General features: G+C 43.3%; 1 protein-coding gene across 1 annotated transcript in view; it reads left to right on the plus strand.

Moving 5' to 3' along the window:
- The window catches only part of LOC125463128 (dynein axonemal heavy chain 3-like), a 556,635-nt gene that overhangs the window by 402,781 nt on the left and 128,584 nt on the right, over positions 1-25,270 (plus strand). Inside the window, 7 exon segments of the mRNA XM_059654753.1 lie at positions 1,919-2,068; positions 7,927-8,146; positions 8,754-8,867; positions 8,991-9,140; positions 11,266-11,448; positions 11,572-11,710; positions 23,051-23,241. Of these exon segments, the coding sequence (XP_059510736.1) occupies positions 1,919-2,068; positions 7,927-8,146; positions 8,754-8,867; positions 8,991-9,140; positions 11,266-11,448; positions 11,572-11,710; positions 23,051-23,241 (1,147 nt within the window).

Below are 25,270 nucleotides of genomic sequence, written 5' to 3' on the forward strand. Positions count from 1 at the left end.
TAGGCGGATGAGGGTGTCGGTGGAGGGGGTCTTGTCGGGCCTGCGGGACAGGAAGAAGCGGAGGGCCTTGAGGCCATCTGCATGCGGAATACAGATGTACAGGGACTAGACGTCCATTGTGAAAATGAGGTGTTGGGGGCCAGGGAATTGGAAGTTCTGGAGGAGGTGGAGGGCATGGGTGGTGTCACGGACGGAGGTAGGGAGTTCCTAGACCAAAGGGGAGAAAATGGAGCCCAGATAGGTGGAGATGAGTTCGGTGGGGCAGGAACAGGCTGAGACAATGGGTCGACCAGGGCAGGCAGGTTTGTGGATTTTGGGAAGGAGATAGAAATGGGACATGTGGGATTGGGGAATAATAAGGTTGGAGGCTGTGGGTGGGAGGTCCCCTGAGGTGATGAGGTCATGAATGGTGTTGGAGATGATGGTTGGTGCTCGGGGGTGGGGTCATGATCAAGGGGGCGATAGGAGGAGGTGTCGGAGAGTTGGCGTTTGACCTCGGCGATGTAGAGGTCAGTGCATCCTACTACCACTGCGCCACCCTTGTCTGCGGGTTTGATGATGAGGTTGGGGTTGGGTTCCCCTCCCATTCTTTAGATGACATGTCCATCATGGGCCTCCTGCAGTGCCACAATGATGCCACCCAAAGCTTGCAGGAACAGCAACTCATATTCCACTTGGGAACCCTGCAGCCCAATGGTATCAATGTGAACTTCACCAGCTTCAAAATCTCCCCTCCCCCCACCACATCCCAAAACCAGCCCAGCTCATCTCCTCTCACCACTGCATCCCAAAACCAGCCCAACCTGTGTCTGCCTCCCTAACCTGTTCTTCCTCTCACCCATCCCTGCCTCCCACCCCAAGCCACACCTCCATTTCCAACCTACTAACCTCATCCCACCTCCTTGACCTGTCCGTCTTCCCTGGACTGACCTATCCCCTCCCTCCGTCCCCACCTATTCTCTCCTCTCCACCTATCTTTTCTCTCCATCTTCGGTCCGCCTCCCCCTCTCTCCCTATTTATTCCAGAACCCTGACCCCATCCCCCTCTCTGATGAAGGGTCTAGGCCCGAAACGTCAGCTTTTGTGCTCCTGAGATGCTGCTTGTCCTGCTGTGTTCATCCAGCTTCACACTGTATTATCTTGGATTATCCAGCATCTGCAGTTCCCATTATCTCAGACATTAGACAGTGACAAGCAACCAGTGTGATAAAACACATATAGCCCCGTGGCTATTCTGCAGTGATAACCCCCATGTTTATTCCAGACAGACAGACACAGTGAACACCAACAGGGGTAAACTCCTGCATCCAACTCCCATACATCCTCTTAATCCTCATTGATTTCCTGAAATGCCCACCCACCTCTGAGTTCTGCCCTCACAGTACAGAAACTGATCCCATTGAATGATTCACCATTCCCTTTCCCAAAATAAAACTTACAAGTTGTTCAATTTGCCTTGAATTCTCCAAGAACATATCTCCCTGGGTTACTCCCCAAGCAGAGTCTTAGGCATTAATCTTCAAATCATAGATCATTCTGGCTTATCCCAAAGGATTGGCAAACATGAAAACAGGGAAGATTGTTGCTGAGTAAATTTCTGAAGGGGTCGTGTCACTGCCCTGGAACAGTTCATTTCCATTTTCCACCTTGCTGCGTTTAGCGGTTGCTAATTTCTCAGCAGCTGTCACAGTGCTGGGAATACGGGGTAACTCCAATTCAACAATGCTGAAGTAGGAAGGGAGGCAAGAGAGTAAGAGTGAATTTAAGGGTCAGCATGTGAAAGAGTGAGAAGGAGAGAGAGTTTCTCATGTCCTGTATGTGTACAAAATGTAGCTACTTTCTAATTCTGTATGGTGATAGATCATTTGAATGTAGAAACCAATTGAAAGATGACCATCAATATCATTGTACTAAACAGGAGGAGAAAAATTATCTGTCGGACCCAGCAAGGAAAAAGAGTTTGTGTTTTTGTTGATGACCTCAACATGCCAGCAAAGGAGAAATACGGAGCCCAGCCTCCAGTGGAACTACTTCGTCAGTGGATCGACCATGGCTACTGGTTTGACAGGTAAGTGATCTGCTACACCATATCCCTGGTGAAACAATGCAGCCGTGTCCCACAGTGCAGGAGACTTGCTTTAGATAAAAATCGCAGCTTGCTTATCTTAAAGATTCTGAAGCAAATTTTATTTTATTGCTCCTGTAGTTTAGGAAGCCAAAGCAACAAGTTTGAAGGAAGACTCTTAAACCCCATTCTGTTCATTCTGCCCTCATTCAAGTAAACCTTTTCAGTCAAGTACATAAGAGAACCCATTGTCAATAGTACAACATTGCTGGTGACTTAGTCACACCATCAGGGGATCTTTATAATTAGTTTGTAGTCTGGTTTATTCCCCATTACCAGGTCGACTTGCGAAATGGAGAAAGGGATGTTAAGGTAATTTGGTCCTTCACTTCATTACAACAGAATGAATTTCAGAAGCAGTGCTATTGGGGCAGCCCTTTAGAAGGAGTCCAGTGTAAATATATTTCAGTCCATATAGGTCTCCGATACAAAATCAAATGAAGGAAATTGAAAATTGATAGTCTATAATTTGACTGTTATCATGACATGTCCCTATTACAAAAAAACAGACATGAAGGATATTTATTCCTTGTGTTTAAGGTTGTTATTCTATAAGATTGTCAATTTGTGTTCATTGGTGGCATGGTGACTCAATGGTTAGCACTGCTGCCTCACAGTGTCAGGGAGCCAGGTTTGATTCCACCCTTGGATGACTGCTGTGTGGAATTTGCATGTTCTTCCTGAGTCTGTGTGAGTTCCCACATCCAAAGATGTGGAGGTTAGATTGATTGGCCATGCTTAATTTTCTATAATATCCAGTGATATGAAAATTGGGTGGACTAGCCATGGGAAATGCAGGGTTACACGGATCGGGAGGGTCTGGGTCTGGGTGGGATGCTCTTTGGAGGTTTGGCATGAACCCGGTGAGATGAATAGTCTCTTTCTGCACTGTATGGATTATATGAATGTAAAATTTGGTTCAACAGACAGTCATCCTAACCAGGGTTTGAAACTCATTTTAGTGTAGGCGACCAGAATCCGGGTTTTTTGCAGATTTGATCTCTGGATGTTAGTGGGTGGTAATCTGATATTCACCTCCTATGGAGTGCCTGGATGTTGGATCCTGCCCCTCGCTCTCATTGAATTTTACATCAACCTGAACAAACGAGTTGTGGTTTGAAGTGTACTTCTGTTGCTTTGATCTTCCAATGGGTCACTCTATTTTAACTCATTGATATACTCACTGCTGGAATCTACAGTGGGGTATGATCCCTTCCCTTTTCCCTTTGTATTGGGAATGGGTTTTTCCCAGGCCTGTTCCATATTCCCAGGAAGACCACTGCCCTCATCTGGATAGAACATAGAATGGTACAGCATAAGAACAGGCCATTCAGCCCACCATGTATATGCCTGACCATGATGCCATTCTAAACTTATCCCATCTTCCTGCACATGCTCCATATCACTTTATTCCCTGCTTATTCATGCATCTGTCTAAATGCAGCTTAAATGTTGCTAAGATATCTGCTTCTACCAACTCCCCTGGTAGTGTGCTCTAGACACCTATCACTCTCTATGTCAAAAACTTTCCTCACACATCTCATTTAAACTTTCCCCTTTCACCTTAAACCTATAGCCCCCTGGTATTTGACATTTCTACCCAGGAAAACTCCAACTATCCACCCTATCTATGCCTCTCATTATCCTGTATATTCCTATCAGGGTGCCCCTCAGTCTCTGATGGTCTGGCGATATTCAGCTTCTGCCATACTCTTCTGTGGCTCTTCCACTCAGTGAGGTTTGACCCTCTCTTTCTCCAGGCTTGATTGACAACTCCGTGTGTGCTTTTTAAATTTACGCCAGAGGTAATAGTTAACCAGATCTCTGTTAACTAAAAAATCTACTTTGACATGGCAAATTGAACTGTACCCACTGCCAAAAACCCTCAAACAATTTATTTATGTAAACTTTAACCAGTGACACCTCAATGGTCCTCCCTACAACCCTTATTTTTATGAGCACCCTGGAATTTAACTGAATTTTGGTAAAAGCATCACCTTAACAGACACATGAAAACTGAAATAGGAGAAACGTGTTTTTTTACACCTGATTCAGTTTCTGGTTTCACTGTGTTTGGATAAATTTTTACTTTATTCCACAATGATTTCTTGAACTGGCTTCAATCTGTGGCCAGGTGATCACTGCAGCCATTTTAGATCCATGTTTTGTCCATTTTTAAACCTGTTATTTAGTTCATGAAAAGTCTCTGGTATTAAAATCCCCTGGTATAGAGAGATTGTTAAATGAGCAAAGGCTAAACAGGTTGGAACTCTATTAGAAGAATGAGAGGTGATCTCATTGAAACATATTGGATTATTAAAGAGCTTGGCAGGATAAATATTGAAAGGATGTTTTGTCTCATTGGGGAGTCCAGGACCTGAGGGCATAATCTCTGAGTTAAGGGGCACCAATTTAAGACTGAGATAAAGAGGAATTTCTTCTCTCAGAGGGTTATGAGTCCTTGGAGCTTCTTGCAGGAGAGGGCAGTGGGGGCAGAGTCCTTGTGTATATGTAAGGCTGAGGCAGATAGATTCTTAATCAATAGGGGAATCAAGTGGTACATTGAAAAGATAGGACAATGGATATCAGTAATGTTGAATTAGCCATGATCCCATCGAAAGGTGGAACAGACCGGAAGGGCTAAATGGCCTACTGTGCTCCCATTTATTGAGGTCTTATGGTCTTAAACTCAGATAAGTTGGTTGAAAATTACAAAACACAATTTTACCACTATTGTGACAAATGTCATGACTCAATTTACCAAATTAAAGTCGGTAATAATCTCAAATATTCATCAAAGAATCGACTGATAATGGCCTTAAATTCTACTTCAACAATGCTGATCAATAAAGTAGATCAGACAGCAGTATACAAACGTACACAGACTCTGTCTGATTGGCCAGGCCCGGAAAGCCTTGTTGCAGCTTGGGCTATAGCTGGAAATTCTATTACTGTATTTACTGGTCTGGTCAGGGACAGGAATCTGCCTGATAAACATATGTCTTATTTCAGTTCTAAGATGAGGGTCTTAGTCTCAGTTGTGACCAACTGTGACCAGCTACCTACTCAGTTTACCGGAGGAGTTATTGATGATCTGAGAGGTCAAATCTTTACTACAGCATGTGAGAAAACAGCTGAACATTCTTTTCATCCACTGCGATGCTTCTTTTCTACTTCCTATCTCTCCCTTATCTCACCTCTTTCTTTCAGACTTTCTGTTCTCAAAATGAGGTTCAATTTGTGCAGTGGTCCAAAGTTGGAGAGAATGGATTATTGTGCTGCCAACCAGTCTCCCTCTCTTGCTTAAAAGGAATAATTTTCATTTTCTTCTCCCACTCTGTGATAGAGTGAAAACCAACTTTAACAAAATCAGTGCCAATTGCTGTGATTGTAACCAGGTCAGCCAGGTAGACCTCCCAGAATATGAGTTCCCTGATTAGGGATGTTAACCTGGTCCAATCAAGGAGCCCTGGCTGACGGATATAAACAGGAGTGTCGGAGATTCTGCTCATTCTGAGAGCTGGCTCTGAGAGAGCTGGATCAGTGTTAAGGACTCTCCATGTGTAAATAAAATGTCACTTGGTGATGGGATACCAGCTCTGTGGAGTTATTTCACTAATGACCCATGTCCCTGTACAAACCAGTTAAACACAATATGAGAATTCTCAGCTTTGGGGAAAGTTAGAATCATACATTATGCTTTATATTTATCTAGGATAGGAAGAGAAGGACAACATTCAGCCCTTTGGGTCTGCTCTGCCATTGAATTAGACCATGTTTTTCTGTGCATCAACTGCATTTATCCAACATTGTCCCTTATCAGTTCATGGCCTCATCTGATAATGATCTATTAATCTCTCCCTGAATTTGTCGATTGACCTGCAGCCCCAACAACTTTTCTTGGGAGAAGAGTTTCAGATTTCCACTCCCCGTTGTACAAAGAACTGCATAAGACTTCAAAAGTCCAGTCATCATCAGCTGCTTCATCAATAACATTCCCTCCATTCTAAAGATCAGAAATGGGGATGTTCACTAATGATTGCAAATGTTACTGACTCCTCAGAAACCAAAGCAGCCCATGTTCAAATGTATTACAAACTGGACAGCATCCAGGCTTAGGCTGACAAATGGCAAATAACATTCATGCCTGTCAACTGTCAGGCAATGGCCATCTCCAGTAAGCAAGAATTTAACCATCACCCCTTGAACTTCATTGGTGTTACCATCACTAATCCCCACTATCAACATCCTGGGGGTGACCATTAATCAAAAACTGAACTGGACTAGCCACATAAATACAGTGGCTACAAGAGCAGTTCAGAGGCTTAGAGTCCTGCTGTAGGTAACTCACCTCCTGACTCCCTGAAGCCTGTCCAACATCTACAAGGCACAAGTCAGGACCATGATGGAATACTCCCCATTTGCCTGGCTGAGTGCAGCCCCAACAACACTCAAGAAATTTGACACGATCCAGGACAAAGCAGCCTGCTTGGTTGGCACCGCATCCACAAACATTCACTCCCTCCACCACTGATGCTGAGTCACTGCAGTGTGTACTTTCCACAGGATGCACCACAGAAATTCCCCAACGGTCCTTGGACGGCACCTTTCAAACCCATGACCCATTCTAGAAGGGAAAGAGCATTAGACCTGGAAATATATCACCGTTCCTTTCATGTTGTTGGGTCAAAACTGGAATTCCCTCCCTCATGGCATTGTGGGTGAACCCGCGGCAGGTGGACTGCAGTGGCTCAAGAATGCAGCTCACCACCACCTTTTCAAGGGCAGCTGAGGGCAAGCAATAAATACTTGTACAGACAGTGATGCCCACATCGCATGACAAAATATTTTTTAAAATTCTAAAAGGAGCCCTGGAGATGTAGAGGGGAAGGTATCTGCTTTTTAAATAGATGCCTTGAGAACAAAAGCCATGTTAAACCTGCATAAAAAACACTGGTTTGGCCTCAACTGCAGTATTACATCTGGACATTTTAGAATGAAATGAAGGAGTGCAGTAAAGATTGAGGAGAATAGTGTCAGGGAGGAGAAATTTCAGTTATGTAGAGAGATCGGAGAAGTTGGGACTGTTTTCTGTGGAGGAGTAAACGCTGAGAGGTGATTTGATCAAGGTATTCAGTACTATGAGGGGTCCAGACAGGAACTCTATTTGTGGAAGGATGAGAGCCAGTGAACACTAATTTGTGCTTCGAGATTTCCAGCCTCAGTTGCTGTTTTGTGAGCATGTATTTACAGGTATCAGTTGACTAGCCTGACTTGATTTTTATCCACATTTTACTGCATCTGCATCCCCAGAACTGCATAAACACCAGAAGTTTATAAAATCAGGAGGGGCATGGATAAGATAGGGCAAGGGAGTTCATTTTTATCTTTAAGGTGAGAGGTGAATGATTTAAAAGGGACCTTTGGGACAATTTTTTTCACACAGATGGCATTTGATATGTAGAATGAACTGCCAGGGAGAGTGGTAAATGGAAGGAAAGTTACAACATTTAAAAGCCATTTGGGCAGATACATGATTAGGAAAAGATTTCAAGGAATATGGGCCAAACGCAGGGAAATGTGACTAGTTTAGTTCAGGAACCTTGGTTAGCATGGACGAGTTGGACCGAAGGGTCTGTTTCTATGCTGTATGTCTATGACTTCAGGGGCAGGTGGGATGTGAACCCACGTCACTTGGGCCAGAGATATGGACAACATTACTGCACCACAGCAGCCCCTTTGTTGTTGTGTGTTGTGAGAGTGTGCTGCTATGTCTGAAGTCTATGTTAATGTGATTGTAGGACAGACACGAGCATTCTGCCAGTCCATGACATGTCCATAGTGGCAGCAATGGCGCCCCCCGGAGGTGGCCGACAAGCTGTCACTCCACGCTGCCTCCGACACTTCAATATTATCGCCATCGACACTCTCAGTGAAGAAACCATGAAGACTATCTTCCAGCCTGTGGTGGACTGGCACTTCAGTAGGGGATTCGATATCTCCTTGAAGAGATACTCCAGGGTAAGAAATGGCTGGAATCTAATCACACTATAGAGACTGAATCTAAGACTGACCACTGTTTGTCAAGTTTATGAGGTAGGATTTCATTTCACTTCAGGATCAGGCATCACTGGGAATATTTTAAATTCAGTTCAGTGCAGTATTTTCCTGAGATCCTTCAGACTCCACATTTCTGCTGTATAGGGAGGGAGGAACTGGAGAAATATGGATGAGGTGCTAAGCTGAGACCCCATCTACTATCCGTGAAATATTCCACAAGCACTGTTTTGAAGAAAGGCAGGGGAGTTTCTTGGCCAATGTTTATCCCTTAAATTGACATCGAGAAAATCAGATTTCCTGGGTCGTCATCATCTTGCTGGTTGTGGGATCTTCCAGTGTACATAATGTCTCTCCTGTTTCCTGCAGCACAGTTGCAACAGCACTTTAGGAGGCCTTTGTGAGCTGCAAAGCATTTTAGGATGTCTGAAGCTTTGTGAAAGGTGCTATGTAAATGTAGGATATTTCTGTCACTGATGTTGGGTGTTTAGGACTCTCTGAGGTTGACATTGTAATGTTGTTCTGAACACAGGTATGAATACTTTTGTGCTTACTATATGTATCTCTGTAGATTCTGGTTTGGGCTACCACAGAGGTGTACATCCAAGCACTGGAAAACTTCCTCCCAACTCCTGCTAAATCACATTACATCTTTAGCCTGCGAGATTTCTCCCGGGTGATTCAGGTAACATCATCTCAGAGCAGTTACTACAGAAATGATCCAAGTTACACCAGACAGATGGTTGTGAATTATCCCATTAATCTCAGTGGTGATCATTCCTTGAATTTACCCGCATCTTTATTTCAGGGTTTGCTCCTGTTAAAATCAGATTGTGTTCCACAAGGAATCGAAGGGGATCATAAATTAATGAGACTCTGGATCCATGAGGTCTATCGTGTCTTCTGTGATCAATTGGTTGACACCCAAGACAGAAAGCTGTTCTTCCACATTGTGAAGGTTAGTAGAAGTATCCTTAGAATGATTACCATGAGGATGCCATGCTAACATGACTGGGACTGCCTGGGCTTTCTGGCACTTTACCTTTGACTCTCAGTTTCTCTGTGACTTGTCTGACTGAGACAACTTGCTGTATCCTCAGTTGGCATACTTCCTTTTTCATCAAATTGTTCTTGGAGAATGTTATTGATCCTATCATTTGCCTCCAGCAGGATGTTTCACCTGTTATAACATTACTTAAGTTATCCCCCATAACATTAGAAACTGGATATTGTGGTATTGAAAATCAAACAGGCATTTATTACAACTGACTATTACATACAGGCACGGCACTCCTTAGGTATATCAGTGCCTGGGTTATATATTAAGATGTTAGGTTACAACAGAGAAGCCTGCTTCCAGTTGAGTGTCATGCTTCAAGGGATTCGAGGCAAGATGGATCACAAGATTTTGTAATCTCAGATTATATGCTATAACATTTTATCTGGTGATCTGATCCCATGTTTTAGCTTTGGGTTCGTGACAGACTGGTCAGGGAGATCACAAAGTAAAGAACTAACTTCACGCTTACGCTTCAGACTAACACCATTCATTATACATTAATAATAATTGCTGATACAAAGTAAAAGGCATCATGATCACAAAAAATCCCAAGTATCAATATTCTGGAGGTTACTTTTGACCAGAATCTGAACTGGACTGGCTATACAAAAGTGGCACGGTCAGTAGTTAGTACTTCTGTCGCACAGCACCACGGACCCTGGCTCAATTCCACGCTCAGGCGACTGTCTGTGTGGAGTTTGCACATTCTCCTCATGTCATCCCACAGTCCAAAGATGTGCAGGTTAGGTGGATTGGCCATGCTAAATTGCCCATAGTGTTCAGGCGTGTGTAGATTACGTGGGTTATAGGGGATGGGGCTGGATGGGATGCTTTGAGGTTCTTTGTGGACTTGTTGGCCAGAAGGGCTTGTTTCCACACTGTGGGGATTCTAAGCTTTAAATACAGTGGCTGTAGTATGACAATCACAGTTCAGAGGCTATAATTCCTACAGAAGGTAACTCACGTTCTGACACAACCCCCCTCTCCCCACCAAAATCTGTCCATCATCTACAAGGCCCATGTCAGGAGTGTGATGGGATACTCCCCATTGGCCATGATGGTGCAGTTCCAACAACACCCAAGAATCTTGATACTATCCACGACAAAGCAGCCCACTTGATTGGCACCGCATCCAGTCCTCCACCACTGACACTCACTAGAAGCAGTATGCATTATCTACAAGATGCATTGCAGAAATCCATCAAAAATCCTTCCAAACCCATGACCACTTCTATCTTGAAGGACAATGGCAGCAAACATATGGGAACACCACTACCTGCAAGTTCCTGTCCAAGCCATTCACCATCCTGACTTTGAATTATATCACTGTCCTTTCAGTGTCACTGGGTCAAAATCGTGGACTTCCCTCCTTAAGGTATTGTGGGTCAACTCACAGCACAAGGAGGACTATCACCCCGACCTTCTCAAGGGACAAGATAGTTGGGCAATAAACACAGGCCAGCCAGTGATGCCCATGTCCCATGAATGATATTAAAAAAAAATTAAGAAACCAGCCTCTGCTCTTATATCCACACTCAATGAAGAGTAATATATATTCTTCATGTGTTCGGGTCCATGTGCTTAGCTGAATCTTCCAGACTAGATAATTCTAACCCCACCCCCGCTGGTCTATTTATGCTTTGTGATGTGCAGCTCCATGACATCTTCATAAGCTTGCTCATGGGTCCTGAAATGTTTGCGCAACATACAATATAGTGATGGGTATCATGGGCATCTCCCATACTAACACCTATCACATCAATCACTTCCTGTCCCATACCCTCCCATACCTCCACCTTGCCCACATTGACACGTGTGAGCCTGTGCTGGAATGGGAAGAATCACTGGAAAGATAATGTGAAGGACATGGCAGGCACAGAACCATGCAGCATCTCTCAATGAAGACCTGTGCATCTCTCAGTCAACTGTTCATTATTAGGTGCCAGCTGAGAGATCAGAGTGATGGGGACAGTTTTGTGTCTAACAGTGAGATTATTGCTGATTTTTCTTTCTTCAATGCCAGAACGTGGTGCAGAAACAGTTCAAAGAAAAAATCAACAACGTTTTCAACCACATGGTTGTTGGCCGAGATCTCAGTGATGATGACATCCGCACCCTGTTCTTTGGTGACTATATGTCAATGAAATCAAACCAAAGGAGAAAGAAGGCATATAATGAAATAACAGATATGAATGAGCTAAAGAATGTAAGTCCCTAATTAATTAAATTAATCACAGTAATAAACACATTCTTCACATAATGCCAACTGTTTTACAATGACCCGCAGACCTGGATATCCAGTTCTTGTCTTTTTTTCTCCCCAATGTAGACGATTGAACGATATCTGGATGAATTTAATCGGACCAGCAAGGCTCCCATGGACCTGGTGATGTTTAACTTCGTCATTGAACACATCTCACGTATCAGCAGGATTCTCAAACAGCCGAATGGGCATGCTTTGCTGGTTGGTGAGTCTGAGTGCGATGAAAAATACAATTACAGGGGTCTTTACATTTTTTCGTAGCACACACAGTGGGGTTGTTACTGTCTGTTTGCCCTGGAGCAGAGATTTAATGATAACTTCCAAAACAGAACTGACTGTGAAGCGGTTTCTTAGGTGAAACCCCTCTGCCTGAAATGGCCTGAGTGCTGCCCCATGTATAACGTATACCACAAAGATCAGCTTCTTGTTGAGACAGATGTCTTAATGTTTATGAACAACACTAACTATTTATATTGCTTTAATATCATACACTTGCACATAATCTGGCTACAGTGCTTGTTAATTTTTGCCATACCCCACATAGTTGACTGACTGAACACAGTGCACTAACTCCATTGCATTGAGAGAGCGATGTACAGTGAGATAGGTATCGTTACACTGGGATGTCGCTTTTTTTTCTTTATCCATTCATGGGATGAGGGCGTTGCCAGCCAGGCAGCATTTATTGCCCATTCCTAATTGCCAGAGCGCAGGTAAGAGTCAACCACATTGCTGTGGGTCTGGAGTCACGTGTAGGCCAGACCAGGTAAGAATGGCAGATTTTTTTTCCAACAATGGACAATAGATTCACATGTTATTGTGTCATTAAGCTGTCAAGTCTGGGATCTATACAACAATAAAACAGAATGAATATATATGGAGGGAAATGTTCATGGCTCTAAGAAATCCTCGAAGAACAGCTTGTTTATTGGCTGTTACACGTAAGGCAGCTCCAAGTCCACTATCTGTTTCACTGACCACTGACAACATTCTTTAAGAAGCCCTTAAGCAGCACAGAGGCTGAGGGTTCCCAGACTGTGGGTCATGACTCCAATGAGGTTGTGAGATGAGATTTTGGGAACCTGTACGCTGTGGTAACAATAGCAACCATGGAGCTCAGATTGAGACCTCTCTAAACATGCGGGTTATTTCTGTCATATTTCTTGTGTCATTGATGAGATAGATTAAATAAATAGTGTGGATTCAGTTTTCTGAAGAATTTCAGAGTGGTTTATTTTGCCAGATCACACCACAGTTTGCAGTTATGGACAAGTACAGACACACCCTGACTCTAACATGCTTCTATTTGACTTCATATGGTGGTTGATCATGTGATTTCACCCTGGTCCTCGGCCCAGTTGCATAACTAGATTTTAATTCAACACAACTGTTAAAGCAATAGGAAACATCCCCAATCTTTCCAATATAAAATCAGAACAAGAGTAAATATACTATACTTTAGGGTAGTTGCAAAATTATTTATGCAAAAATGTTAATTGAATTATCTAGGAATGTAAGAGTGTAAGAATCTGTTACACTGTGTAAGTGGTTTGACAATCTTTATGGATATTATATGGCATACTTTTCTGAAGATTTAGACTTCACAGTCAGGTGTTCTCAACTCACAGTATGTTGGAGTTGGGAATGTATTAGCATATTGTGTTTTGTGCACAATCGGCGCACTGAACAGTTCCCTACGTTGACTTCTGTTTCTCCTCAACGTTGTGACTTTTTATGCTGATTGTACACTTTGGATTGCATCCTTGTCTCTATACAGGATGGAGGACTCTGCCTGTCTACCCTTACTGCAGATCAGGCAGTTCCATAGCTACATATTGATCATGTACCATCTTCAACTCCCTTATTTTGCGAGAAATTTGTCCAGTAATTCTGAGAACTTCGACAGAAAATTACTTGTCTTCTAGAGATAGTCTCTGCTGCTGATAGTGAGCCCATATCCAGAGTAGTAACTCTCAGGTGTAGCATGGCAATATCAAAATCCTGTTTTGTTTCCCTGCACTTCATGCTAAGTACTTTGACAGTGTGAGCCATTTGTTCAGCGAAAAAGTTGAATCTGAGATAATCTGGTGTCACTGTCACATGGTTTGTTCCCTATTTAGCATACATGACCCTGAAAAGTCTACATGTTTATTGTGGCTCATTACCAAATACAGTCTCTTGAGCTGTACCCAATAGAATGAATATTGCACAATTGTTAACTCTTTGACTGCCTGACAATTGGAATTTTTTATAAAGGAGCGAATTGTTGCCTTGAATAATCAATAAATTTGTTGCAATGTTCTATGAAGGAACTTGGGGATGGAATCTTACAAGCAAAACCTCCCCACTTTTGCAATCTGTTATCTTTGAAATAAAGACCAAAATTCCGGTTGCCTTTCCTATAATCCGTTGAATGTGGATGCTAGCTTTTCGCGATTTGTGCATGAGAACTCCCAAACAATTTTGTGCTCTAGCTTTCTGCAGTCTTTCTCTATTTAAATAATATTCAGCTCCTCTGTTCTCCCTGCTAAAGTGCATAACCTCACATTTTCCTACATTATATTCCCTCTGTCAAGATTCTACCTATTGGCTTAAACTGTCTCTCTTTCTCTCTCTCTCTCTGCAGATGTTCTGTGTCATCCTCACAGCTTGTCCTCCTACCTAATTTTGTGCTATCCACAAACTTATTGAGGGCACTTTACTTTCTCCATCCAAGCCATTAATATAACTTGTAAACAATTGTGGTCCAGGGACTCCATTAGTTACAGGCTGCCATCCTGAAAATGCACCATCTTATCCCAACTCTCTGTCTTCTATTAGTTAGCCAATCCTCTATCCATGATAATCTACTATCCCCAACACAATGGGCTCTCATCTTATTAGTTAATTTCATGTGTGACAACTTTTGGAAATTCAAATATATTACGCCTAGTGGTTTTCCTTTATCTATCCTGCTTGTTACTCCTCAAAAGACTCTAATGAGTTTATCAAGCATGACTTCCCGTTAATGAAGCCATGTTAACTTTATTTGATTACATCACATATTTCTAAGGGTTCTTCCAAAATATCCTTTATTATAGATTTTAACATTTCCCAATAACAGAAGTTAAGCTAACAGGCCCATGGCTACCTATCTTGTGTCCCCACTCCTTTCTAAATAAAGGCGTTGTAATGGCAGTTTTCCACTCCTCTGGGATTTTTCTAGAATCTAAGGATTCCCGGAGGATTATTACCAATTACCACTATCCCTGTGCTACTTCTTTGATATCCTAGGATATATCCTATCAGGTGACTTATTGGCTTTTAGCCTTCTGTTCCACCCCCTGAATTTAGCTGCTTGATTATTTAGCGTTTAAGATCATTAGAAATAAGAACTGGAGTAGAGGGGTAATAGGAACTGCAGATGCTGGAGAATCCAAGATAACAAGGTGTGGAGCTGGATAAACACAGCAGGCCAAGCAGCATCTTAGGAGCGGAAAGCTGACGTTTCTGGGCCTAGACCCTTCATGGGTCTAGGTCCCAAAACGTCAGCTTTCCTGCTCCTAAGATGCTGCTTGGCCTGCTGTGTTCATCCAGCTCCACACCTTGTTATCCAGAACTGGAGTAGGCCATTCAGCCCCTCATGCTACTCCACCATTCAATAGGATGACAACCAATACAACGTTTCTCAGATCCATTTTCTTGCCTTTTCCCCGTAATCCTCGATTCCCCAACTGATTGAGAATCTGTCTGTCTCAGCCCTAAATATGCACCAGGGCTCTGTTCACCAACCCCCACACCTCAAGCTCTTTGTGGCAAGGAGCTCCAAAGACTCACTACTTTCTGAGAGAAGAAATTCCTCCCCATCTGAGTCTTAAATTGTCACTCCTTTATTCTGAGACTGTGCTGTCTGGTCCTAGACTCTCCCATGAAGGAAAACATCCTGTCAGAATTTATCCTGTCAAACGCTTTAGAATTCTATATTTCTGGATTCTATTGGAAATAACATTTTTGGATTGCTGTTAGTAACCTCTACCTTGAAAACTGGTGTATAGTATTCAATCAACTTCTTTGCCATTTCCTAGTTCTCTATAATTAATTCACCAGCCTCATTCTCTAAGGGGCCCATGCTCACTTTGGCTACTCTCATCCTTTCAATGATTTTAAGTAAGCTCTTTTTCTTGGCTGTCTTTCATTAGTTTTTAAAAAATGCTCCCAATTCTCTGGTTTACAATTAATCTTTTTCCAAAGAGTGTGTTTAGTTTCTTCTAATTAGCTACTGCCCTTAAGTTGCTTCGATATGGCTGGTTTATCCTATCCCAGAATGTTTCTTTCTCTTTGCTGTGAGCCACAAATGATTTTCTTAAACATCTGCCAGAGTTCCAGAACCATCGTTTCTGTTAAATTCCTTTCCCAGTTCACCTCAGTCACCTCTGCCACTGTATATGTGAATTTACCTTTATTTCAGTTTAGCAATTTTTTATTCACATGTGGGACATGGGGATCATTGGCTAGGCCTGCATTTTATTAACCGTCCCTAGTTGCCCTTGAAAAGGTGGTGGTGAGCTACCTTCTTGATCAATTGCAGTCCTTATGCTGTAAGTAGACCCAATGCTGTTAGGAGGTGAATGCCAGGATTTTGACACAGTGACACTGAAGGAATGCCAATGTATTTCCACGTCAGGATGGTAATATGGCTGGAGGGGAAGTTACAAGGGATGGTGTTCCCAAATATCTGCTGTCCTTGCCCTTGTTTTTGGTTTGGAAAGGAATTTGCAGGTTGTGTTGTTTCTGATGAGATTTCTCAGTCTCAAACTGAATGCTAAATTCTATCGCGATATGGTCACTGTTCCCTAGAGGATCTTTTGCTCTTAAATCATTAATTAAAAATGCCTCATGATACATTACCGTATCTAATATAGCCTGATTGCTGGTTAGATCTGCAACATATTATTCCAGGAAATTCTGAAATATACTCAATGAATTCTTCCTTATTGCCAATTTTATTTTCCCCCAATCTACACAAAGATTAAAGTCATTAATTATTAATTTGCTGTCTTATTTACATGGCCTCATTATCTCTTGATTTATTTTCTGTCCTACAATATAGCCACTGTTCACGAGCCTATAATCTACTCACATCAGTGTCTTTTTCCCCTTGTTATTTCTTACATCCACCCATCTGGAATTTATATCATCCAATCCAATATTACTTATTGACTTTGGTCTTGAGTGTGTGTTTGCGAATATTCTTCAGTTCTGGATGTGAGTTTGCTCGCTGAGCTGGAAAGTTCGTTTTCAGACGTTTCGTCACCATTCTAGGTAACATCATCAGTGAGCCTCCGACGAAGCGCTGGTGTTATGTCCCGCTTTCTATTTATCTGGTTAGGTTTCCTTGGGTTGGTGATGTCATTTCCTGTGTTGGTGATGTCATTTCCTGTTCTTTTTCTCAGGGGATGGTAGATTGGCTCCAAATCAATGTGTTTGTTGATGGAGTTCCGGTTGGAATGCCACGCTTCTAGGAATTCTTGTGCGTGTCTCTGTTTGGCTTGTCCTGGGATGGATGTGTTGTCCCAATCAAAGTGGTGTCCTTCCTCATCTGTATGTAAGGATACGAGTGATAGTGGGCCATGTCGTTTTGTGGCTAGTTGATGTTCATGTATTCTGGTGGCTAGCTTCCTGCCTGTTTGTCCAATGTAGTGTTTGTCACAGTTCTTGCAAGGTATTTTGTAGATGACGTTCATTTTATTTGTTGTCTGTATAGGGTCTTTTAAGTTCATTAGCTGTTGTTTAAGTGTGTTGGTGGGTTTGTGGGCTACCCTGATGCCAAGAGGTCCGAGTAGTCTGGCAGTCATTTCGGAAATGTCTTTGATGTAGGGGAGAGTGGTTATGGTTTCTGGGCCCGTTTTGTCTGTTTGTTTGGGTTTGTTGCTGAGGAATCGGCGGACTGTGTTCATAGGGTACCCATTCTTTTTGAATACGCTGTATAGGTGATTTTCTTCTGCTCTTCGTAGTTCCTCTGTGCTGCAGTGTGTGGTGGCTCGTTGGAATAATGTTCTAATGCAGCTTCGTTTGTGGGTGTTGGGATGGTTGCTCCTGTAGTTCAGTACTTGGTCCGTATGTGTTGTTTTCCTGTAGATGCTGGTTTGAAGTTCCCCATTGGCTGTTCGCTCTACTGTGACATCTAGGAATGGCAGTTTATTGTTGTTTTCCTCCTCTTTTGTGAATGTTATGCCAGTAAAGGGTATTATTGATGGTCTTGAAGGTTTCCTGTAATTTGTTTTGTTTAGTGATGACAAAGGTGTCATCCACACAGCGGACCCAAAGTTTGGGTTGGATGATTGGCAGAGCTGTTTGTTCGAGTCTCTGCATTACTGCCTCTGCTAAGAACCCCGATATCGGAGATCCCATGGGGGTACCGTTGGTTTGTCTGTAGGTTTTGTTATTGAAAGTGAAGTGGGTGGTGAGGCATAGGTCCACTAGCTTGATGTTGTCCTTGCTGATGAGGTTGGTGGTGTCTGGTGTATGTGTCTTTGGTTCTTCTAATAGTGTAGTCAGTGTTTCTTTGGCCAGGTTGATGTTGATGGATGTGAACAGGGCTGTTACGTCAAAGGAGACCATTATTTCATCTTCTTCTATCGTGGTGTCTTTGATGGTGTTCAGGAATTCTTGGGTGGAGCGAATGGAGTGGTGGGAGTCTTCTACTAGGTGTTTTAGTCTTTGGTGTAGTTCCTTGGCTAATCTGTAGGTTGGTGTTCCAGGTCGCGGCACTATGGGTCTGAAGGGGGATCCTGGTTTGTGAATTTTTGGTAGTCCGTAGAAGCGTGGTGTGTTGGATCCATCTGGTTTCATTTTTTGGAAGTCTCTCTTGTTTAATTCTCCAGATTTTTGAAGTTTTTTGAGTAAGGCTGTGATTCGGTTCTCTAGTTGTGGGGTTGGGTCTATCGCCACCTGTTGGTAAGTGTCGGTATCTGCAAGCAGTGCGTTTGTGTAGAACAGACTACATTGAGAAAGCAAACGCACTGCTTGCAGATACTGACACTTACCAACAGGTGGCGATAGACCCAACCCCACAACTAGAGAACCGAATCACAGCCTTACTCAAAAAACTTCAAAAATCTGGAGAATTAAACAAGATAGACTTCCAAAAAATGAAACCAGATGGATCCAACACACCACGCTTCTATGGACTACCAAAAATTCACAAACCGGGAGCCCCCCTCAGACCCATAGTGTCGCTACCTGGAACACCAACCTACAGATTAGCCAAGGAACTACACCAAAGAATAAAACACCTAGTAGAAGACTCCCACCACTCCATTCGCTCCACCCAAGAATTCCTGAACACCATCAAAGACACCAAGATAGAAGAGGATGAAATAATGGTCTCCTTTGACGTAACAGCCCTGTTCACATCCATCAACATCAACCTGGCCAAAGAAACACTGACTACAATATTAGAAGAACAAAAGACACATACACCAGATACCACCAACCTCATCAGCAAGGACAACATCATCAAGCTAGTGGACCTATGCCTTACCACCCACTTCACTTTCAATAACAAAACCTACAGACAAACCAACGGTACACCCATTGGATCTCCGATATCAGGGTTCTTAGCAGAGGCAGTAATGCAGAGACTCGAACAAACAGCTCTGCCAATCATCCAACCCAAACTTTGGGTCCGCTACGTGGATGACACCTTTGCCATCACTAAACAAAACAAATTACAGGAAACCTTCAAGACCATCGATAATACCCTTACTGGCATAACATTCACAAAAGAGGAGGAAAACAACAATAAACTGCCATTCCTAGATGTCACAGTAGAGCGAACAGTCAATGGGGAACTTCAAACCAGCGTCTACAGGAAAACAACACATACGGACCAAATACTGAACTACAGGAGCAACCATCCCAACACCCACAAACAAAGCTGCATTAGAACATTATTCCAACGAGCCACCACACACTGCAGCACAGAGGAACTACGAAGAGCAGAAGAAAATCACCTATACAGCGTATTCAAAAAGAATGGGTACCCTATGAACACAGTCCGCCGATTTCTCAGCAACAAACCCAAACAAACAGACAAAACGGGCCCAGAAACCATAACCACTCTCCCCTACATCAAAGACATTTCCGAAATGACTGCCAGACTACTCGGACCTCTTGGCATCAGGGTAGCCCACAAACCCACCAACAACTAAAACAGCAGCTAATGAACTTAAAAGACCCTATACAGACAACAAATAAAACAAACGTCATCTACAAACTACCTTGCAAGAACTGTGACAAACACTACATTGGACAAACTGGCAGGAAGCTAGCCACCAGGATACATGAACATTAACTAGGCACAAAACGACATGACCCACTATCACTCGTATCCTTACATACAGATGAGGAAGGACACCACTTTGATTGGGACAACACATCCATCCTAGGACAAGCCAAACAGAGACATGCACGAGAATTCCTAGAAGCATGGCATTCCAACCAGAACTCCATCAACAAACACATTGATTTGGAGCCAATGTACCATCCCCTGAGAAAAAGAACAGGAAATGACATCACCAACGCAGGAAATGACATCACCAACCCAAGGAAACCTAACCAGATAAATAGAAAGCGGGACATAACACCAGCGCTTCATTGGAGGCTCACTGATGATGTTACCTAGAATGGAGACGAAACGTCTGAAAAACGAACCTTCCAGCTCAGCGAGCAAACTCACATCCAGAACCTCAACCCGAGATACAAATCTTCTCAAAACTCGCTAATATTCTTCAGTATTTGATGCTAACAGGGACCACCCTTCAACTTGCCTGACTTCATTTACACAACTTGTCACATTCACAAAGAAACAGCCTGTTCTGGTTGAATGTTCTCCCATTGTGAATCTTGGCCCTGGTCTGTCTTCCCCAGCCCTCATGTACATTGTTGTATTTATGCATGCCCTGTTGTTGCTGCACATGCTTTTTGTCCTGTTGTCTCCTAATGTAGCCTCTGGCTCTCTGCATCTAGATTGCTTGCATAGGCCCAGCCAATGTCCTTCCTCTCTACATGACCTGTAGAGACCCTGAAGTGCAGGACAGCCTCACTTTCACTGCAACCGTCCTTATAATGTGCTTGCTTTCTGTATCTTGATTGCTGCACCAAATCTGCAGGCTCTACCTAGCACATTGACATCTACAAAATCATGAGGGGTATAGACAGGGTGGATAGCAAGAAGCTTTTTCCCAGAGTGGGGGACTCAATTACTAGGGGTCACAATTTCAGGGTGAGAGGGAAATAATTTAAGGAGATATGCATGGAAAATTCTTTCCGCAGAGGGTGGTGGGTGCCTGGAACACATTGACAGCGGAGGTGGTAGAGATGGGCACAATAGTGTCATTTAAGATGTATCTGGACAGACACATGAATGGGCAGGGAGCAGACGGATACAGAACCTTGGAAAATAGGTGGTAGGTTTAGATAGAGGATCTGGATCGGTGCAGGCTTGGAGGGTCGAATGGCCTGTTCCTGTGTTGTAATTTTCTTTGTTCTTTGTTCTTGCAGATGTTTTTGGCACAATGACCATATTCTCTGTCATCTTTGAAGAATATTTATGTGCTTGACTTACTTTTCTGCAAGGGGCGTTTTTGAAATGTTTTAATGGGCATTAATGTGCTCACCAGTTCTATTATTCCCATAGTCAGCGCCATTTCTGAAAAATTGAAGCTTGCCCTTGTTGTAGCATCTACTAACAAACTGATTCATTAATTCTTGTGACTGTTTCCTTATAAAGCATTAGGGCTAGAATTCTCAAGTGTATTTCTATAGCAAACTGATCTTCCAGCATTTCCCATCGCTTATAATGTCTTTGGTCATCTGAAAATAAGATGCAGTGTGTCTGAAGTGTTGACTCTGTACAACAGCTTATTTCCAAGGATTATTTTTGTTTTCACTGCTTATTTATCTGGCCCTGTAAACACTGAATCTAAAAATTCCAATTTTTTTGTTAAAGAGCCTAAATGGAGACAGGACATCTGAGGCCTTCCAATTCATGCTAGGGAATCTTTCTGATGTTCCCTGTGTATGGCGGATCTGTGTTCATCCTGCTCTGTGGGTATTGAGCAGTACAGTTGCTTCAGCAATTTTGCTTTTTAAATATTTTTGATGCATACTTTTATGACCTAATTTAAAACCAACTCTCTGCCTAAGCAGGCTGATAAAACAAGTAGTCACTGTTCTCATAGCCACTTCTTGTCAGGAGACCATTGTAAATGTTGTTTCAAACCTGGTAAGAGATTTTTTTTCCTATGTAGTTTTCAAGCCCATGTAACTACCTTGGTTTTTAAGAAACAGCACTTCTAATCACCATGTCGAAGTTCTTGTGTTATTAGTAAATAGTGCAGCTGAAGTATTGTAAATTCAGTTTAGCTGAAAGTCCTTTGAGGCTTATTTAACGGCTTAGAATGCAGTTACAGATAAAAATGTATACATCCCACTTCTAGCTTGCTTCTGTTGGAATGCACATGACAGCTGGTCATGTGGTTTTAATCGTGATCTTTTGCTCTTTTTCATGTCAGCTGTAAAGCAACACAGCTCTTACAGCAATAACACCTGAATAGAAGATAACAAAGCGTGGAGCTGGATGAACACAGCAGGGCATGCAGCATCTCAGGAGCACAAAAGCTGACATTTCGGGCCTAGACCCTTCATCAGAGGGTCTAGGCCCAAAACGTCAGCTTTTGTGCTCCTGAGATGCTGTTTGGCCTGCTGTGTTCATCCAGCTCCACACTTTGTTATCTTGGATTCTCCAGCATCTGCAGTTCCCATTATCACTAACACCTGAATAGATGTGGCTTGACCGTTGATCCCTGGGGCTTGCTTACTGCTACCACATTGTGTAAAGTGGTGGTTCTTCAAACTTTTCAGGGTAAACGCAATAGTTTTAAACTCCCTGAGTCAAACACTACCTCCACCTTCACACTAACCTTCCACCACCTTGAATGTTAACTCTGGGGTTACACGACATCTGAGGTATTAAAGTGAGATTACATTTGGAAGAGGTTTGGGAAGAATAGTGCTTCATTAATATGCTCCGTGGTCCTAAGGCCATTCATTGATCGAAAATGGGCCCCATAACAGAGTAATCTGCCTCACCCACAGGGGGTTAAATTTGTCTACTTTCCAAAAAAAAGGGGCGCAAAACAATTTCTGTCCCAATTCTGCTGCTCTGCCTTCAATGTGAAAGGTTGTGATGTTTTGAAATGTGTCCAAAATTATCTTTCTCAAAATGCTCCACCAGCCAATTAATTTTAGAAGGAAAGATGCCTTGTGTGTACCAATGTTCAGTCAAGAGGGGCAGAAGCTGTTCAGACTTGCAGCTGCTGTAAAACTACTGTAAAATAAAAGTTAGCTTTCTCCTTGAGATTTCCTTACACATAGAAATATGTCAAAGAAATCTTTTTTTTGCGGAATGCCTCGGTGTTTAGTCGTAGATTGATGGACCAATCATTCATTCACAAACCTGGATATGTTGTTGGATAATCCTTGTTTGTGTTATCAATGGCAGGGATTGGAGGAAGTGGGAGACAGTCAACCACAAGGCTCACTGCATTCATGGCTGAAACCGAGGTGTTCCAGGTCAGTATTCAGAAGACATACACACTGCCCGAATGGAAGGAAGACCTGAAAAAGGTGTTACGTGGAGCTGGTCAGAATGGCACTCCAACCGTCTTCCTGTTTGCTGACCATCAGATCAAGGTAATAACTTTGTAATGGCCGAACAGAATCCATTCGCAGCCCCTTTCCCAATCCCACACACCCCCAGCAGTTTGGCCTCTTTCAATCTTTCATTTCCTCCAAGTGTCCAGCTAGCTTCCAAATATTAAATACAGACGTCCAGAGCCCCAAACAAAGATGGGTTTCAGAGCGTATCCTCCCAGAGTAACATGTATCAAATGTGTCACTTTATTGTAATCCAGACTCTCTGAGTTTATTAAAAATTGCAAAGAAAAATCTGATAGTAAAATGTGTAAAAGTGACCATGAATTTAGTTTGTTGTAAAATCCTGACTGGCTTATTCATGTCTTTTCAGATAGGGACACATAGTGGCATCTTCAAACTGGCCAGATGTAAGATGATCGAACACAGCATTGTTTGGGTGGATGACAGTGAGGAGGAAGGTGCTAGGTTGCAAGAGGATGTAGACAGATCGGTCAGATAGGCAGATCAGTGGCAGATGGAATGTAACCCTGATAAATATGTGGTAATGTACTTTGTGGAAACGAGTAATGTAGCGAGGTATGCAATCAACATCAGGACATTGAGAAGCTCTAAAGAACGGTGAGATCTAGGATTGAGAGATAGTGGAAACTGCAGAAACTGGAGAATCTGAGATAACAAAGTGTAGAGCTGGATGAACACAGTAGGCCAAGCAGCATCAGAGGAGCAGGAAAGCTGACGTTTCGGGTCTGCACCCTTCTTCAGAAATGGGGGAAGGAAAGTGGGTTCTGAAATAAATAGGGAGAAAGGGGAAGGTGGGGAGAAGATGGATAGAGGAGAGAATAGGTGGAGAGGAGACAAACCGGTCAAAGAGGCAGGGATGGAGCCAGTAAAGTGAATGTAGGTGGGGAAGTCGGGTGGGGATATGTCAGTTCAGGGAAGACAGACAGGTCAAGGGGGCGGAATAAGGCTTGTAGGTAGGAGGTGGGGGCTGAGGGTTGAAGTGGGAGGAGGGGATAGGTGGAAAGAAGAACAGGTTAGCAAGGCAGGGACGAGCTGGGCTGGTTTTGGGATATGGTCGGGCAGGGGAGATTTTGAAGCTTGTGAAGTCCACATTGATACCCTTGGGCTGCAATGTTCCCAAGAAAAATATGAAGTGCTGGTCCTGCAGCCTTTGGGTGGCATCATTGTGGCACTGCAGGAGGCCCATGATGGACATGTCATCTGAGGAATGGGAGGGCGTGTTGAAGTTGTTCACGACTGGGAGGTGCAGCTGTTTGTCGCGAACCGAGTGTAAGTGTTCCACAAAGCAGTCCCCAAGCCTCCACTTGGTTTCCCCGATGTCGATAAGGCCACATCGGAAACAGTGGATGCAGTATACCACATTGGCAGATGTGTAGTGAACATCTGTTTGATGTTGAATGCCTTCTTGGGGGTGAGGGGGGAGATGTCGGGGCAGGCGTAGCACTTCCTGAGGTTGCAGGGATAAGTGCTGGGTGTGGTGGAGCTAGTGGGGAGTGTGGAGCAGAAAAGGGAGTCACGGAGAGTGTGGTCCCTCCAGGAGGCAGATAAGGGTGGGGAGCGAAACATGTCTTTGGTGGTGAGGTCGGATTGCAAATGGCGGAAGTGTCAGACGATGATGTGTTGGATCCGGAGGTTGGTGGGGTGATACATGAGGATGAGGGGGATTCTGTTTTGGTTGTTAATGCAGGGAGGGGGTGTGAGAGATGAGTTGTGGGAAATGTGGGAGACATGGTCGATGGTGCTTTCGACCACTGTGGAGGGGAAGTTGTGGTACATGAAAAATGAGGACATCTGGGATGTCCGGGAGTGGAATGCCTCATCCTGGGAGCAGCTGTGGCGGAGGCGAAGGAATTAGGAATAGGGGATGGCATTTTTGCAGGACGGTGGGTGGGAGGAGGTGTATTCTAGGTAGCTGTGGGAGTCGGTAGGCTTGAAATGGATATCGGTTTCCAGGCAAATGAGCATCTCAGGACCACAAAAGCTGACGTTTCAGGCCTAGACCCTTCATCAGAGAGGGGGATGGGGAGAGGGTTCTGGAATAAAT

This window comes from Stegostoma tigrinum, chromosome 25, assembly GCF_030684315.1.
Source record: "Stegostoma tigrinum isolate sSteTig4 chromosome 25, sSteTig4.hap1, whole genome shotgun sequence".
Taxonomy (NCBI): Eukaryota; Metazoa; Chordata; class Chondrichthyes; order Orectolobiformes; family Stegostomatidae; genus Stegostoma; species Stegostoma tigrinum.